Source organism: Rhamphochromis sp. 'chilingali' (assembly GCF_963969265.1).
Source record: "Rhamphochromis sp. 'chilingali' genome assembly, chromosome: 1".
In the NCBI taxonomy this organism is placed as follows: Eukaryota; Metazoa; Chordata; class Actinopteri; order Cichliformes; family Cichlidae; genus Rhamphochromis; species Rhamphochromis sp. 'chilingali'.
This window is the reverse complement of record NC_137929.1, coordinates 65,974,050-65,993,048: the sequence shown is the minus strand read 5'-3', so window position 1 is coordinate 65,993,048 and position 18,999 is coordinate 65,974,050. Positions and strand designations below refer to the sequence as shown.

Below are 18,999 nucleotides of genomic sequence, written 5' to 3'. Positions count from 1 at the left end.
GTGGGGGAAACTCTTTTAAATCTGAGACTCTCCACCATTTGACCCTAGAACTGAAGAAGCTTCTCGGATGAGAGGTGAAACCTCTTCAAACAACTTAAAGAAGTCCAGACGCTTTTCTTTGCAAGCTCCTTAGATTAAACAAGAAGATGTGTCCAAACTTTTGACTGGTTTTGTTGGTTTGCAGCTAATAAAATACAGGTTATGCAAACCAAACAAGCCAGACAGAAAGTGATGCTTGCAATATATGATTATTACTTACTTGTGTTTCTGAACATGAACACAACAAGCAGGATTCTCTGGTACTCTGCTTAAAACTGTGGGTAATTCTTAGGCTTTCTCCTCTCCAAATAAATTAACAGTCATAGTGGTACCTTTGAGATTTATTTTAACACCCTGGTTCAAACATATTGCGCTGTGAAAGGGACACTCCAAATCCATCAACTGGTACATGTCCAGCAAATAAGTGTATAGGGAATAAACCAGTAAAATTTACAGGAAAGAACTGAAATCATTAAAATCACATTTTTTTTAAGTATGCAGTCCAGAGTGTTGTTACTAAAACTGTTGTTAATGTGACATCATGTGGAGTGTACAACATAGTGCAACCTAAAAATATGCAGAAGTAGTTTCTACCTGGTGGAATGAGCTGAGAGAAGATGACTGTTTAGTTTATTTAGATTGCTCCCAGAGCTGCATTCATGAAACTCCAACATCAGAACATTTGCCTTTTTCTAATCTTGAGCTAATTGAGAGAGCATGAACTCTCCTCCTTGAAGCAAATTGAAGTTTTCAGCAGAAACAAGAAAAACTAAATTGTAGGAATTTAAGTAGGAATACACTTCCCTCTAAGGTACGAGGACAGGACTTAAAAAGCAACGTCCAAAGAATGTCTTTGAAACACCTTCATCAAGCCTGCAGAACACTTAAAAAAGAAAAACTAGGTCCAAGTCTGGCCCCTCTTATACAAAATATAGAGAAATTATATAAGAGTTTAAAGAAATTAAATAATTCAAACATTAAGTTGGAACCCAACAGAAGAAATGAAGGACGTGCTCATAAGGCAAAGACCCTAAAAAATACTGAGAAAATCATCTATAGCAGCCTGCTGGGGGATTCCCATGACGCCTATTGCAGCGTAACTAAAGGAGGATTCAGGGTCAGGAGCAGTTACGTACAGCTACTTTTAATGATATTTATTTAGTCTCTTTCTCTCTGATTGATCTTTCTGAGTTAACTTCAATAATTACTGTCAGAAGAAGAGACAGTTTCTAGTGTGCACTCTGTCTACTAACTAGGTGTCCTTGGCCTGAGTGGTTTAAAACTGGAAAAGGCCCCACAACCTCACAGCATTTTCATTTGTTCAGAATTACAGATGGTTTGTTAGCAGTTTCTATCCTGTCATAATAAAGCTGTGCCTATAAGGCATCTGGATTTCTGCTGTGATGAGGCTGGGCTGCTGTGTTGCAAACTGTGCCCCATCACAGCAGCCTCATATTTGACCATCCATACTGTATTAGACTTCATGTAAAGACGTTTTTACAGCTAAGAAGAGTCTGATGGTGTCAACAATAAGAACATATTGAAATGTAGTTCTCTGATTGAGCGTGTTAGACCTTCTACTTTATTTTTAGAAGAAAGTCTTTACCTCCTTTTTCAAACACAGGTTAATTCATTGCAGGTACAAGTGGGTTTGTTTAAATAACAAAGTGAGATTAATTTATTTTATAGTGTAAGGGACAGCCGGCAGGAGTATGCAGGTGTAGCCTCAGGGAGCAGTTTCCTATGAAGCTCACTATTAAAACCCCTGAAAGTCAATGTCACAAAAATGCCCAACATACAGGTTTTTAGCACTTACAGTACTATTATTGAAGTCTGGTTAAACTTTTAATACCCAGCTGTACACAACAATATCGCAATAACAACATTTTCCACAATGTTATAAACTTCTTGTGACAATCACCTTTTTTAAGACGATGGTTTCAGTAACATCACAAATAACACAGGCATTAGAGGAGAATTATAAAATGTGACAGCGTGTCATTGTCACGGTAGCGTGTGTGTATCAGTTTGAGAATCCGTTTTTCTCTTTTGTCCCTCTCAGGACTCCGTAAGATCTGGGGCGGTTTGCAGGGAGTCACGTGACCGCGCACGGCAAACCACAGCAGAGCAGGGATAGGAGCTGCGCTTGCGCAGACATTGGTCCCGGTTTGATTAAGCGGGCTGAGCTCAGAGACACAGTAAAGTATCGCTCCTGTTCCTGTCGATCAAACACCAATAACACAGCGTCGCTGTCTCTTCTATCGACCCGCAGCAGCTGAAGCAGCCATGTGTTCAGCTGAGTCTCTGAGAGAGTTCATACAGGAGAGGCTGGCTGCTGTTTGCCAACAAATCTTCTGCGAGGTTCAGAAAACCATCGTCCAGTATGAGGAGGAGATCCAGCGTCAGCGCAGACTGCTGGATATCAGCCGGAGACCCGACACACACTCACACGGCTCAGGTACGGACACGTGTGCTGAGCTCAGGTTCCTCTCTGTTGATGAAGACATGAAAGCTCGTCAGCGTCTCCGGGATTTCTCTGATGTTAGCTGGGAGCAGAAAGCTGTTACCTTGGTGATTAATTTTATTTCAGAGTCTAATTTGTATGAAGTGTCAGACACTGGGCATCAGCTAAAGAGTGCAGTCAGGTGTGTTTGGCTGTCTTTCACAGTCGTACTGAAACAATCAGTGCAGTTTGAGTTCATCTGTGAGATTATTGTTTAGCAGGAGTAAAACCCTGAAAAGAAATAAACGCCTTGATGCTGATAAAGCAGCGAGTTTAAGGCCAGCGTGTAGTTCAGGTTTTTAAGTCTTGAGCTGCCCCTGATTTCCTCATATTTTGGTAAACATAGTAAGTATAGTATAAAAAGCAAAACATAGAGTCTAGTCCCGTGAAGAAGAAGAGCCACCTCCACAGGACAAGACTCAGCAGTCCATCTGCATCTAAAGGATAAAGGTCACCCTTTCAAGGATGCCAATGTTTACATTTTGGACAGAGAGGACAGATGGTTTGAAAGAGGAGTGAAAGAAGCATCTATGTCCACTGTGAGCGACCATCTTTGAACAGAGGCGGGGGTTTACGACACCAACTCTCTGCCATTTATAATCCAGTTTTGAGATCCCTTCCCAGACGCCTTAACGCCCACTCACATCCTAGGCCATCTGATCTCAGGAAATCATATGATACGGTGGGGCCAGGTTTGACAATGAACACACACAAAACCTTGGCTGTATTCAGGGTCTGCAGCCTTAAAGGCCGCATTTTAAGGGCGATTACGTCACAGCGACGCGACGAAGGCTGTCCCAATTCAAAGGCTGCTTGAAATGCGTCCTTCATTTCCCTGAATTTTAAGGACGTGGCGGTGTAGACTTCGTGGCCCAACATATCCCACAATGCATAGCGCGGCGGTGGGTGTGGATAATTTTGCCAAAAAAAAAGAAGAGTAAACTTTAAGTAAATACTGAATATTATGTCACTTATTCATGTGCAAATGTTTAATAACGAAGAACATTAAACATTACTGTTGGCCACATGTCGGCAAAGTTATGTGACATTAGTGACATTTGTACTAACTTGGTTTTAAAGCCTGTACTTTAAAATATACGCCGTTCAATAGCTGACCTTAATCTTACAGAGAATGATCAAAGCTCATGTAGAAACAAAAACAAATGAACAAAAGATTTTCTCCTTCATTTCTGTTAAACAAAGCTGTATGAAACGTTTCCAGCTGTTAGTATCATGGTTGCTAGGCAACCTGGGCAGCGCAACGGAGGCTAGACCGTCCCATTTTACAAGCCTCGCACTTCTGGCCTTAGCGGTCTTTGAGTACGCGGCCCTTGAGGATGGTTGAGGCTGCGTACTTTAAGGCTGCAGACCCTGAATTGGGATACAGCCCTTGGCTGATTGTGACCCACACACACATTTTCACACCTTGACTCATGTGATTAGGTAGAGGATCACCAGGGGGTTCTTTGTCCCTGTTTGTTTAAATCTGAGACTCCCCACTATTTGACACTAGAACTGAAGAAGCTTCTCGGATGAGAGGTGAAACCTCTTCAAACAACTTAAAGAAGTCCAGACGCTTTTCTTTCCGAGCTCCTTAGACTAAACAAGAAGATGTGTCCAAACTTAGCCTTTTTTTTAAATCTTGAGCTAATTGAGAGGGCATGAATTTCTACATGAACATTTACGTCCACTGTGAGCGACCATCTTTGAACAGAGGCGGTGGTTTACAACACCAGCTGTCTGCCATCTATAGTCCAGTTTTGAGATCCCTTCCCAGATGCCTTAACGCCCACTCACATCCTGGGCCATCTGACCTCAGGAATTCGCATGATAAGGTGGGGCCAGGTTTCACAATGAGCTCACCCGAAACTCTGGCTGATTGTGACCCACACCCAGTTTCATGCCTTGACTCATGTGATTAGGTGGAGGATCATCAGGGGGTCCTTTGTTCCTCTCGGAAATCTGGGACTCTCCACCATTTAACACTAGAACTGAAGAAGCTTCTCAGATGAGAGGTGAAATGTCTTCAAGCAACCTAAAGAAGTCCAGACGCTTTTCTTTGCAAGCTCCTTAGACTTTCACAGAAAATTTATTTTTTTCCTATAGGGCATTTACAAAGATCTGCTGATGTTCTTAAAGTTCATGTTTGAGTTTATGTCTTTCTGTATAGTTTCTGGGATGATTAGAATTTAAATTACATTGTTGGAAATAGTTTATTTTGATGCAAAATTTGTGCAAATTTGCATTATAATATATTTTCCTACAGTGTATATAAAAATTGCATCTCAAACATAAAAAAAGAAGACACTAAAATTTCCTGTGGTTGGAAACTGTTTAGTAGAGATGGCACGATACCACGTTTTTATGTCAGATACTGATATGAATCTGATATAGTGTATTTTATACTCAAAGCTTTTTTATAAATATCTTGCTGCATTTTCTATAAGTTCATAGTCAAGTTTTAAAAACCAAAACACTAAAGCTATTCTGTATGCAAAAAATAGCCTGCACCTAAAATATTTCATAGTTCAGCATTTATTATTATTTGAATTTGATGATCTATGACTTAAATCTACTGATCTGAAGGTTGGTTTTTGCCTCCCCCAGTCTGCCAAATATTCTTGGGCAAGATACTAACACCAAGTTGATCTTCGATGCATCCATCAGAGTATGAATGTGTGTGAATGTTAGCTAGAAGGCAAAAATCTTTAAATGTTGCACATTTTATACAGCTCTTTGAGTGATCCTGGAGAGTAGCGCTATATAAGAATCAGCCCATTTACCGCTTATCAGGCGTCACAACAAGATAGGGAGGGTGTCGTGGTATCTCCTCGGCTTGCTGCCTGCATGCATCAAAAAAACAAAATAACTGAGGCTTGGTGGTAAACTAACCTTGGTGGTTTCAGAATTTCACCTCTGTTTCTCTCTTCAGAATTCCAGGAGGATCCAGAGCCTCCACAGATGAAAGAGAGACAGGAGGAGGAACCCTGCAGCAGTCCGGATGGAGAGCAGCTGGCAGTGAAGCTGGAGGCGGACGGTGTCAGAACTGATGATGAGTGGCTCAAACTGCTGGCGACCACCTGGAAACCCGATATAAAGCTGCACAGAATAGGTTTGTAAAACTGGGATGATTCACAGGAAGAAATAAAGGTCAGAACTTTAATAAGCAGCAAGAATGCATCACGTTTCTGTTAAAACCAATTAAGATGCTTCAGTAACAGAGTTGATTGAGATGTTCATTGTCCTTCAAAATCATCGAAGGATATGATATTTCTTTGGAACAGAGATGGGAACAAGTCATTATTTTGCAAGTCTCAAATCTTTATCCTCAACTCTGAAACTTTGAATTTCAAGACCTATTTAGTCTTTTTTTTAAACAGTGTTGCAAATATATGTTAAATGTAAATAACAGACCATATGTTCTTTTAAAAATCTGTATTTATCTTGACACACGATGAAACAAGTGTAACTGAACTTACAAAGTATACACAGAGTAATGATAAAATATCACCTCCGTTATACAGCTCAATTAAACTTGGCTGCAATAACAGTCCTTCTTTAAACTATAAATTCACAGAATAAACATTCAATGAAAATTTTCAAAAGCAGACAAACAGTGTAGACATTCGTGAAGTACAAAACAAAGATTCATTGCAGTACATTTTTTTATGTGTCAATGTGCAAGTTATAAAGATTGAAAAACAAAAATATATAAACTGAACAATGAACAGAAATGTGCACTTTAAGTTATTTCAGTTAATTATTCTGCATTTGCAAAAGACCAAACTGGCCAAAACTCTGCTAGTCATTTGTGCACAATGAATGATGATCATAGCTGAAAACTCCCTTTTGCTTTACACATGCATTAAATTAAAGTCGATTACGTCGTTTAAGCATCATGAGGAGGAGGGTGGTTCCCCTTTTTCTTTGGGGGGGGGCTGGGAGTTAGCAACCCTATTACTTAGGGTTTACACAGAAGAGCCACCTCCACAGGACAAGACTCAGCAGTCCATCTGCATCTTAAGGATAAAGGACACTCTTTTGAGGATGCCAATGTTCACATTTTGGACAGAGAGGACAGATGGTTTGAAAGAGGAGTGAAAGAAGCCATCTATGTCCACTGTGAGCGACCATCTTTGAACAGAGGCGGGGGTTTACGACACCAGCTCTCTGCCATCTATAATCCAGTTTTGAGTTCCCTCCCCAGACGCCTTAACGCCCACTCACATCCTGGGCCATCTGACCTCACCCGAAACTCTGGCTGATTGGGTCCCACGCCCAGTTTCCCACCTTGGCTCAGGCGATTAAAGGATCATCAGGGGGTCCTTTTGTCCCTCTGTGGGGGGTTACTCCCACTGGGTTTAAATCTGGGACTCCCCACCATTTGACCTTAGAACTGAAGAAGCTTCTCGGATGAGAGGTGAAACGTCTTCAAGCAACTTAAAAGAAGTCCAGACGCTTTTCTTTGCAAGCTCCTTTGACTACGATGACCTGGATGACTGAGAACCTTCACAGACATTACTTAGGTTGTTTAATATTTCCGCTAAGTACTCTTTAAAATACCAGAATAGAAAGGATGGTGTAGGTTTAAAAGGGTTTTAGAGATCTTTTAAGACGTGATTGCACTAAAATATGTACTGTGCTTTCAATAACACATTTGCCGTTTTTTAATACCACATATGATTTCTTTTTAAGCACGTTTTATATCAAACCGATTTACCAATAGATGGAGCTGGGCGATATAAGATTTTTTTCATATCACGATATGTTTTTTTTGTTTCAGCCGATAACGATATCTATCACGATATAAGCCAAATAACTATATTTGTAAGATTTAAATGTGCCGTTGCTCACAAGTAAAATGTGAAATAATCAGCAGCTTGTTTTTATTTAAATATTTATTTCCCATAATAAGTTCAACAGGGTAGATGTACTTAAGGAACATGAGACTTTTTCAGATAAATAAAGGCAAATATTGCAAACTCCACAAAAGGCAGCCGCTAAAGCGTTTAAGTTTCAAAATAGAACAAACGAAACAGACTACTAAATTGTCAATTCCACTTAGAAACAAAATATTAATTCTAAAAATAAATCTTAGTTTGTTTTACAGAAGAACAGACAAAACTGACTAACTTTTGTCAATATCAAATAAACTGAGAACTAAAAGGAAATTCTCAATCTCTCCTTGTTGTATAGCTTAGCTTTTCAAACAGTTTTAACAGTTACTTTAGTCTGACAAAAGCCGAATGACGAATTAGCGCTTCCAGTCAGAGACTGAGACTACGTCCACACGTACACGGGTATTTTTGAAAACGGAGATTTTCCGTTTTCGTTTTAAAAAATAATCCCGTCCACACATAAAGGCAGAAACGAAGGAAAACGCTGCTATGAGCATGCCAAAGCAGCAGGTGGCGCTAGATTCCTAACCGTGCAGAAATGTTGGCCAATCAGAAGTCTAGAAGCCTCGGTGGGAAAAAGTAAACAAAGCTGGGGCATAGAAGCAGAACCGAGTCGTATGTGTGGAGGGACAGTAACTGTGTGTATATGTAAGCATTTAAACACTGCAGAGAGTAGAATTAACAGTAACAGTATTGTAGAAATTCATTTCACCGACACAATAACGTGGCGCACAGTGTGACGTCAAAAAATGCGTTTTCTCCGTTTTTCTGTCCACACGTAAATGCAAAAACTGAGTTTTCAAAAATATCCACCCTGGCCGGAGTTTTTAAAAATCTTTGTTTTCAGTGAATTTCAAAAATACCCGGGTACGTGTGGACGTAGCCTGAGCATGCACCAGTTTATTGTATTTCCAGACTTGCTTTCGGCACAATTTACAGTGCACGCTACTCTGTTTTTTGTCAGACTTGAAATAGCCGAAATACCTTCACACTACGGAACTTCTGTGGCTCTTCCGTTCGACAATCTCTCCGGCATTGGAACCATCATCTGTTTTCTCTTCGGTAACCTTCGGTCACGCTCGGTTGATTTTTCTAGTCGGCACACTCATTTCCTCCATTACCCGGGCGGTACGGTGGCTGGCTGCTTCCCAAACAAATACACATGTGCGGCTTGGCACTTGTGCTGTACGTAACAAGTCACGTGACGTGACGCTGCGGCTGTGATTGGTTCGGCTCTGCGCTACTTAATTTGGATTGGCTGTTCTTTTTTTTTTCTTTTTTTTAAGAGGACAAGAGCGGCGAGGTCTATCGCAATAGTGTAATTTTTCTATCGAGAAAAAGTTATATCGCGATACATATCGTTATCGTTCTATCGCCCAGCTCTACCAATAGCCCACCATTGTTATTTTTTTTCTCAATGCACTCTGGGTAGTGACGTCATACGGTTGCACCACATCGAGTTCACAGTTAGCGGCGCATTGGAAATGGCTTCTGTTCAACCTTTCCAGTTTGGACCAGAGCAACCGAGAGAGAGGAAGAAAATAGTTAACCAGCACTTAGTTTTGATGAAGATGAAAACAATCCATCACACGAGGACGAGAGAGTGAGGGAAAACTACTGGTGTGTATGCGGCTACTGCTTTTCAATGGCAACGGCGACCGAGCATTTGTTGTAAAGCACCTAAACTTTTTGAAGCCGTATGTTAATCCAGATGTTCTTTGGGCAGCCCTTGTTAGCCTCCGTGTATTCGGTCTTTAAGTAATAACGTGATGAATCGTGCTTCCGGGCCCAAAGTATTCTGCATTTAATAAGACTGTTGTGTTTTTAGCATGTTTTAATGCTTTGTATCTTGTTCTGTTTAATCTCAACAAGCCCCTAAAAACAGTCAGTGATCACTGTTGGCTTCTCGGTTTTTATCACCGCTAATCATTTTAAAGTGTTTTTAAACACTTACGATGCAGCCAAACCCATGCAGCAGTATATTGATGACTAACCTCATATTGTGGATGGATTATCTCTGCTGTTCTCCTGACTGACGTTTGGTCTGTTTATAGCATCCTGTCATGCAATTGCACTTGTCCCTATAACCATTGGGAACCCTCAAATTAATTTTTATCGAATGGGAAAAAAAAGTCCATTTGTTAGTGTTCACCCTCCAGTGCACCCCAGGGTGGCTGTGGCTACAATGTAGCTGCCATCACCAGTATGTGAATGTGTGTGGATGGGTCGATGACTGGATGTGTAAAGCGCTTTGGGGTCCTTAGGGACTAGTAAAGCGCTATACAAATACAGGCCATTTACCATGTTATGCTATGCTTGTCGCGCTAGCGATCACGTATCACATCATTATATACCAGCTAGCCAATCTTCAGTAACCCTACAAATGTCGCTGCTGTTTACTTTCCTGTCATCATTTATGTTGGAAGTGATAGCAGAACTGTACGTTTTAATTTGTTTCATAAATCTCTCAGTCAGAACATGGTATATTATATTTAGATGGAAGTTTGTGAGCTAGCTCCCTGCTACCTTCTAACTCAGTTAAATGTCATAAATTCTGTTTTCATGGATGCCTGGATGTTAAACTTAATTGTTAAACCTGGCAGAGCAGTCACACTGATCATTTTATTACAGATGAACAAATTTAGACAGTTTTTCAACTCTCAGTAATGCTGCAGTGATCATTTGATTTTTGCAGCGGAGTTTCCACTCAGACATGGCTAATAACGTCAGACTTAGGCTACGTTCACACTGCAGGTCTTAATGCTCAATTCCGATTTTTTGATCAAATCCGATTTTTTTGTCTGCTTGTTCACACTACACATAAAATGCGACAGCAAACGCTCTCTAGTGTGAACGCTCAAAGCGGCCCGCATGCGCAAAAGAAGATGTCACACACAACGCGCTCTGTTTAGACCCAGAGCAAACAATATTGTTTGACTGATGGCCCTTAATATAAAGACTTCGGACTTCACGTTTCCCAATTTTTGCTTTAAGTTATTTTGTTATTTACATAATAATGTAGATAACCTAATAATGATCCTTATTGCCGTTTAAGAGAGGAGCGGTGCTTCAAAGGATAGTTGTAGATTTCTGTCAGAATCTGCAGATTATACAGTACAAATAAAATGTTTACGTTGTCTTCCCAACAGTTTCACTGACATCTACACTGGATGGCCAGGAAGCGTTCGCGATGTCTTCTCGGGCGCTTCTCTGGCGCTGATAATTGGCTTCAGTCTTGTGTCGGTGACGTAAAAGGCGGATTTAATGTGACTTGACTGTTCAAACAGCAGTCGCTTTCTAAAACATTGGATATGTATCGGATTCAGTACCACATACGAAAGTGACCCAGATCGGATTTGAAAATATTGGATTTGCGCCGTTCACACTGTCATAGCATGATCGGATATGGGTCGCATAGGGTCAAAAAAATCGGATTTGATGCGCTTTCGCCTGCAGTGTGAACGTAGCCTTAAAGACCGGAAGTGCTGGTCTACCAAGCCGTAACAAGGTCACTAATAGGCAAGTTAATTAATACCGGTGCTACACTTAACAAAACAGGTTAGCTGAACGAAAGCACCTACACCGCCGACAACCAATACACGTCATCATCCCAGAATGCATTGTGTGCTAAAAAAACATGGCCACTCCCACGGCTCCAAAATAGTTTTAAACAACAAAGATTTAATGAATAACAAAAAAATTGTAGTTATTCTCAAGTATGTTTTTAATTATTGGAGATAATTTGTAACATATTTAGAGTAACTTGTCACAATAGTCGGGGTTCCCTTTAAGTTTATTAGCTTGATTAGTATTGCTGAACTATGAAATATTTTGGGTGCAGGGTATTTTTTGCATATATGTATAACAGATTAGCTTTAGTGTTTATTTTTTAAACTTGAGTATAACTTATACAAAATGTAGCAAGGTATAAAAAAAACAAACAGTTTGATTGTGAAATAAACTATCGGTATTGTTAGATATCCAGATTTATGATATTGGCATCGGACATAAAAAAGTGGCATCATGCCGTCTCTAGTATTGATGTAAAACCCCCCTTGGTTACAAAGACAAGGCACTGTGTGTGAGTGTGTGTGAGTGTGTGAGTGATGCGAGTGCGTTTGTGTGACCTCCTGCTCACCAAAAGGATCATAAAAGCAGGAAGCAACATCAAACAGAGTCTTTACAAGGGATGTGTCTGTGATAAAACACTACAGCCTCCTCCCAGAACCTCGAGAGGCTGGGGAGGGGGACAAAGGAATGTCTTGATCCTATAGTTTGAACTAAGACTTTACAAATTTAAGAACTACGATTACAACATTCAACAATTAGACTTAACAAAGTTGCAAGTCGTAGAACATTTTTTCAAGTCTAAAGTCAAAAGATTATTGACTTTTCGTCGCACATTTTGTCGCACTTAAATGTTTCAGATCATCAAACATATTTAAATATTAGACAAAGATAACCTGAGTAAATGCAAAATGCAGTTCGTAAACGATGAGTTTATTTATCAAGGGAGAAAGGTTATCCAAGCCTGCCTGGTGCTGTGTGAAAAAGGAATTGCCCCCTTGTTAAATAACGAATTAACTGATTAATCACACCTTTTTGCAGGCTGAGTCAGGAAATCACTTTAATAGAACCTTTCTGACAAAGTGAAGCCGGCTAAGAGATCCCAAAAACCAACACATCATTCCACAATGTAAAGAAAAACATGAGAAACAAAGTCATTGACATCTATCAGTCTTGAAAGGGTTACAAAGCCACATCTAAGGCTTTGGGACTCCACTGAAACACAGTGAGAGCCAAATGATGCACAAATGGAGAAAACTTGGAACAATGGTGAACCTTCCCAGGAGTGACCGAATGACCAAAATTACTCCCGAGGTCACATCCAGGAGGTCACAAAATACTCTAGAACAACATCCAAAGAACTCCAGGCCTCACTTGCCTCAATTAAGGTCAAAGTTCATGACTCCACTATAAGAGACTGGGCAAAAATGGCATCCATGGCAGAGTTACGAGGTGAAAACCACTGCTATGTAGTAACATAAAATCTTGTCTCAGTTTTGCCAAAGGAAAGTCTCCATGATCTCCAAGACATTGGGAAAATATTCCGTGGACTGACGAGGCAAAAGGGAAACTTTTTGGAGGCATGTGTCTCTTTACATTTGGTGTAAAAGTAACAACAATTCTGAACAGGAACATCATTTTCACAGTAAAATATGGCGAGGGCAGTGTTGGTGGTCTGGGGCTTTTGCTTTTGCTGCCTCACACCTGCAAGGCTTGTTGTGGTAAATTGAATCATGAATTCTGCTGTCTACAAAAACATCCTGAAGGAGAATATCCGACTAGAGCAGGGCGATATGGCCAAAAATATTTATCAGAATATATATTTGAAAATTTGCGATAACGATATAACTGACGATATAATTTCTGCGACACAAAATACAACTTCACAACTTTACTAGTGCTGAAAGTTTAACCAAAAGGCATTTCCAGTAGAAATGGGCTGACATATCCTGAGCATAACCATGTATAATATCCACTGAAGTTAAAAAGAGGTGTTTTGCTACATTAAACTGCAGTGTGCCAAATAAAAAAAGTCAAATATGTATTTTTTGGACCATAAGGTGCATGGGGTTATAAGGCACATTAAGCGAAATAAAGCAGTCGGATAAATAAAACTTTATTCAACTCATTCTTCTTACTTCCTCCACTTCTATACCATTGATTCATTAATGCTGTATTCTATCACAGCTGCTCTATTCCCATGTTGCTGCAGTATATTAATGACTAACCTCGTATTGTGGATGGATTATCTCAGTTGTTCTCCTGACTGAAGTTTGGTCCGTTTACAGCATCCTGCCATGTGATTGTATTTGTCTCTAACCATCAGGAACCTTCACATTAACTTTTGTTGAGTGGAAAAGTGTTAGCGTTCATCCTCCAGCTTCATTGTTTTGTTATGCTAACATAGCTGTGTCGCTAGCGATCACTTAGCACATCATTATATACCAGCTAGCCCAACTTCAGTAACATTACAAACGTCACTGCTGTTTAGTTACCTGTCTTCATTTATGTTGGAAGTGATAGCAGAGCTGTACGTTTGAATTTTTTCAGAAATCTCTCAGTCAGAACACGGTATATCATGCTTGGGTAACTAGCGAGCTAACTTCCGCTAACTTCCTGCTAGCTTCTAACTCCGTTAAGTGTAATAAATTCTGTTTTCATGGATGCCTGGATGTTAAACTTCATAGTTACACCTGGTAAAGCAGCAATGCTGATGATTTTATTAAAGATGAAAGAATTTAGACAGTTTTTAACTCTCAGGGATGCTGCAGTGTTCGTTTGACTTTGGGACTTGAAGTGGACGGAGTTTAAGACCCAGATTTACGGGTGCCTTATACGGCAATAACGACGGCCTGCTTGCATGTTCTACAGGGGGAAAAAGTGCTTTGTTGTGTATCTGATGGACACCAAACCAGTTCCACATCACTGAAGTGGCACCATTTTTACAAACTAATTCTGGTTCATCCATTTCACTCAACAATCCGCTTTTTCCCTTCTCATTCTCTGTTGCCTCCATGCTTTTTCGGCCATGTGCATATGAAAACAAAGGCACTGCGCATGTGCGTTTCACCCATATTGTATCGCGTTTTCTTATCGTTGCTTAACATTGTACCGGTATTACCGTGAACGGTATAATATGGCCCGGCCCTATATCCGACCATTTATTAGAGACTGAAGGGCACTAGGATTCTGTAGCAGAATAATAATCCAAAACATACCAGCAAGTTCACCTTAAGAAAAACAAAATGAAGATTTCGCTGTGGCGTGACCGTAAAAAGCCGGTTTTTCGAAAACCCTCTAATTAATGAATTTACAACAGTTCTGCAAAGTTCAGTGGGCCAAATTCTCACTATGTAGAGACCTGTTTATGGTTCAGATCAAAATATATTTTCTCTGGTGATTGTTGTTTTAGAGAAAAAAAAAATTTCCATTTCTTTTTTTTAGACGTCCAACAACTACATGTCTGTGAGGAGGCGGCGGAGGAGGAGGAGCCACTCGCAAACCAGCCAATCTATAGCGAGGTGAGGAGCTCCAGTGTAGACCAGGAGGACCCAGACTCTCCACAGATTAATGAGGAACAGGAGGATCTCTGCAGCAGTCAGAAGGGAGAGCAGCTGGGAGTGAAGCTGGAGCCTGATATCTTCATGGTGACTCCTGCTTATGAGGAAAGTGACCACAGTGAAGCAGAACCAAACAGTGAACAAATCTCTCACAGCTCTGCTGAGAGCCAAGATCAGGAAGAAAGTCACCATGTGGACTTGGGGTTACTTGAAAATGCAGAGTTGAAGAAGAGGAGACTTTGCAGAAAGAAAAGTGACAGTAAGAGAGTAAAAATGGCTGCTGTGTCAGAGAGTCAGGGTCAAAGTGGGACAAGAAAAAAGACTGAACAATGTGACATATGTGGAAAAGCTTTTCAGTTTAAATCACGCCTGATTGCACATGTTAGAGTTCACACAGGTGAGAAGCCTTATTTGTGTAGCACCTGTGGGAAAGTATTCAATTACAAGTCAAAATTGGTTGTTCACACAAGGGTTCACACAGGTGAGAAACCATATTCTTGTAGCATCTGTGGTAAAACGTTTCTCCTTAGATCCCTTCTGACTACACATTTTAGAGTTCACACAGGTGAGAAGCCATATTCCTGTAGCACCTGTGGGAAAGTGTTCGCTTCCAACTCAAAAATGAATGCTCACAGAAGGGTTCATACAAGTGAGAAACCATATCCTTGTATGACATGCGGAAAAACTTTTAAGAGTACAAGCAACCTGAAAACACATGTCAAACTTCACACAGGTGAGAAACCTTACCCTTGTATCACCTGTGGGAAAGAATTTAGTCAATGGATTAACATGAAGCGTCACATGAGGTGTCACACAGGTGAGAAGCCATATAGTTGCAGCACTTGTGGGAAAAGATTCCCTCATCAATCAGGATTGAAAGCTCACACAAATTCACACAAGGGAATGAAGGCTGTAGAATCTGTGGAAAAGGATTTTGTTAATGAGATACGATAATTGATATTGCTTAAAAGTGTTATGTTTAGAAAATGTGGGACAGAGTCATAGCAGTGTGTAGGTGGTAGAGCTCGCACTGACCAGGAGTCAAATCACTGCAACACCTGAGTGAAAAGATGACCGATATTCAAATCAGTATTTTCTGTCCAGAGCAGTAAAAACTCTCAGCATTCTTAATTCAGTTCATTACATTATTCTTCTAATTGTATCAGAGAAACCCTGATGTTACATTTAATGATGGTTAAAGTTCAGTGTGCTCCTTTTCTTCCAGATCATTATTTAGTTCTTTTGTTTATCAACGTGTGTTAAATTTTAAATAAATATTTAATTCATTAAATCAAATTATTTTTGAAGGGCAATCGCTAACATATGTAAGCAGCATAAAAGACAGTTCTGTCTCATTTCAGAGTTTTTCTTTGTTTTGTTGTTTTTTAAAGAGATGTACAAACAGATGTTGTTGTTTTATTTTTTTTAACATTTAGAGAACATGCAGCACAAAAGTGATTCAATTAGTGTTTGTTTATTTGTGTGTTGTAACAATGCTTTTTGATAATAAATCCTATACTACTGCAAAGCCTGTTTCTTTCTCTTTAAATGGAGCCACATTTATAAGGAAATTTTTATTCATTGGTTGAGCAGCAGAGTTGAGTATGTAGATTGCATCCAGGGCAAACCACTTGTTCTGCTATTGTTTCTTGATGTGAGCTTCCAGTAAACCAGGTGCTGAAAATCAGGTGGCTGATTGGCTCGTGATTAGCATGACCCTGATACAGCAGTCCGTGGGTATCTGCTCTAAGCATGCCATATTTAAAAGATTTAGATAGGGTCCATGCTATAGGGCTGTTTCAACTTGGTATTCCACAAAACCAAGATTCAGCATTATTTGGAGTGAGACAAAGTACCATCTCCAAACTTAAGACCAAGTTACATAGAATGGGAATGTCATAGATAATTTGCAACGTGCATGTCACAGGAAGACCGTTTCCTCACCTCATCAGCACTGAGGATCTGTAGGAAGTCTTCTTCAGATTTGCAGTCAAGTATTTCAGGATGATATGGCTGATAGCCCTCTAACAAATTTGGAACAGACTGGACACAGTCACTCTTTTGTCGTTTGACTAACATGTGTGTCTCACCTCCTCTTGTTCATCTCTGTTCTATCCTCATTCTCCATCTCCCTCTCTCTCCATCTCCCTCTCTCTCCCTCTTTTTGCTGACAATCATCAAATATACAGTTGAAACCAGATATTTACTCTTCAGATCAAAAAACACTTTTTTAATTTTAACATCAAATTAGACTAAATGTTTATTTTTTTAGATTGATAAATATAAAAAACATATTTGTTAACTTTAAGAGTAAAGAGAGAAACTATCTGTATTTCTTAATTATAAATGGCACCAAATTGTATTCAAAATTGAGCCACACTTATAGAGGTCCACAATTCTTTTCCTGGTGTTTTGGTTGACATCTCTTTGACTACGATGACCTGGATGACTGAGAACCTTCACAGACATGTTGACATCTCTTGATTTTCCCATGTCACAGAAACAGGCTCTGTGTTTTGCCTTATATGCATCCACAGGTGTGCCACCAATTTACTCACATGGACTCTACTAACCCATCAGAAGCTTCTTCAGCTCAGAATGGAATCGTCTGGAGTTTTCTTATTAATTAACAATAAACTTAGTGTATATGTACTCCTAAATATGATGAAAGTGATTAAAATAGAAGCTCTGTCTCTCTTTATTCTGACATTTAACTAATTCAAAAGATATTTCAATGTTTATTTATCCAAAACAAAACAAGTTTACTCTAAATTGATGTTGTACAGTAAAAAAATGTTCTTGTGTTTTCCATAAAGTGTATGTAAATATCTGGTTTCAACTGTGAATATACTGCTGTGTACTGAAGTTCCTCTTGTTTTGCATAGAAATATACTGAACAATATACAAAGCATAATATATAAAATACTACCAGAGTTTTTTCTTTGAAAGAAGCCCCTTATGTCCATTCTTGTATATCAGTGCATTACTGAAACCGATTTATTTAGCCGTGGAGGGAAACAACTGAAAATATGAAATAAACACACATGTAAGCTAAGACTCTCTAAAGAAACAGCATTGTTGTTGTTCGGCTTTTCATTTCGCCATTTGTTGATTCACTCGAAGAGTAAGTAACGTCATATGGGTCAAGTGATCTGTTTGATATCAATCTTTCGCGATACATATTTACATTATTTGTACAGTACGGATGATTTGCTTTGGTACCTGGTCGAACTTCAGTTCTCCTCTGTCTGCCTGGCTCCGTTTCTCTAACAGCACACTCTCATGCAGCAGCTGCCCCGCCCCGCTTAGTGCCGGAGCTCGGAACATACCAATACTAGGGGGGATTTACGCACAGTCGTAAATTCCCACAGTGTGCGCTATGTGCTTTAAATATTGTGTGTAGTTTTTTGCTTAATACAGTTGTCATCCAGGCATCTAATTATGAAAAAATTACACTCCAAAAGACCCCAGGCTTCTGAAAAAACAACCCGGGCTTAAGCCCAGTAAGCCACCCCCCCGCTCCACCACTGGCTCCAGACATCCAGAGGCACCAAGAGCAAAGAAGACCAAGGAAGACCAACGGAGGGGCAACCGTGCCACTGTCCCGTGATGTGACGTGCCCGAGATAGGCCTCCTCCCTGGGGACAGCTTCCCTGCTGACCCCAGTAGGCACTCCCAGACTCTGCAACCCACCAAGGAAAGGGGGCCCAGGCCCATCCGGACCGGGGCCCAGTTCAGCAGCGCCGCACGGCCCCACAGAGCCCGGGACAGCCCACCCGACCCCACCACAGAGAAAACTGCACCCACCCCATCATCCACTCATCTTCCAGACTACACAAGACAATAGACACAATTTTTTAAAAACCTCCCTAAAATGTTTAATAATAATAATGGATTTATATAGCGCTTTTCAAGGCACCCAAAGCGCTTTACAATGCCACTATTTATTTTCATTCATATATTCATTTATATCATTATATCATATCATTTATATTCATTCACTCTCGCATTCATACACTGGTGGAGGTAAGCTACAGTTGGGCAATAGGGTAAAGTGTCTTGCCCAAGGACACAACGACCAGGACAGAGAGCCCGGGGATCGAAGCGGCGACCTTCCGGTTACAGATGTGCTTCCCAACCCCCCTGAACCACGGTCGCCCCCAGAATTGAATTCAAAATCCTGCTCCTCACATACAAGGTCTTAAATAATCAGGCCCCATCTTATCTTAATGACCTTGTAGTACCATATCACCCTATTAGAGCACTTCGCTCTCGCTCTGCAGGCCTACTTGTTGTTCCTAGAGTATTTAAAAGTAGAATGGGAGGCAGAGCCTTCAGTTTTCAGGCCCCTCTTCTGTGGAACCAGCTTCCAGTTTGGATTCAGGAGACAGACACTATCTCTACTTTCAAGATTAGCTTAAAACTTTCCTTT

The 18,999-nt window shown here is 40.3% G+C and overlaps 1 protein-coding gene across 1 annotated transcript; it reads left to right on the top strand.

The window, feature by feature from the left end:
- Positions 1-2,184: 2,184 nt before the first annotated feature.
- LOC308405144 (uncharacterized protein) lies at positions 2,185-16,104 on the top strand. Its single transcript, XM_080895587.1, has 3 exons — positions 2,185-2,497; positions 5,475-5,654; positions 14,452-16,104. Exons 1-3 carry the CDS (start codon positions 2,326-2,328, stop codon positions 15,519-15,521), a joined length of 1,422 nt encoding a protein of 473 aa, XP_080751713.1. The 5' UTR covers positions 2,185-2,325; the 3' UTR covers positions 15,522-16,104.
- Positions 16,105-18,999: the final 2,895 nt, after the last annotated feature.

Bases quoted from the DNA above. Each gene is read 5' to 3' on its own strand.
- LOC308405144 (XM_080895587.1), top strand. From the start codon at position 2,326: ATGTGTTCAGCTGAGTCTCTGAGAGAGTTCATACAGGAGAGGCTGGCT. The intron at 2,498-5,474 runs GTACGGACACGT...TTCTCTCTTCAG, and splicing joins CACACACTCACACGGCTCAG to AATTCCAGGAGGATCCAGAG. The intron at 5,655-14,451 runs GTTTGTAAAACT...TCTTTTTTTTAG, and splicing joins TATAAAGCTGCACAGAATAG to ACGTCCAACAACTACATGTC.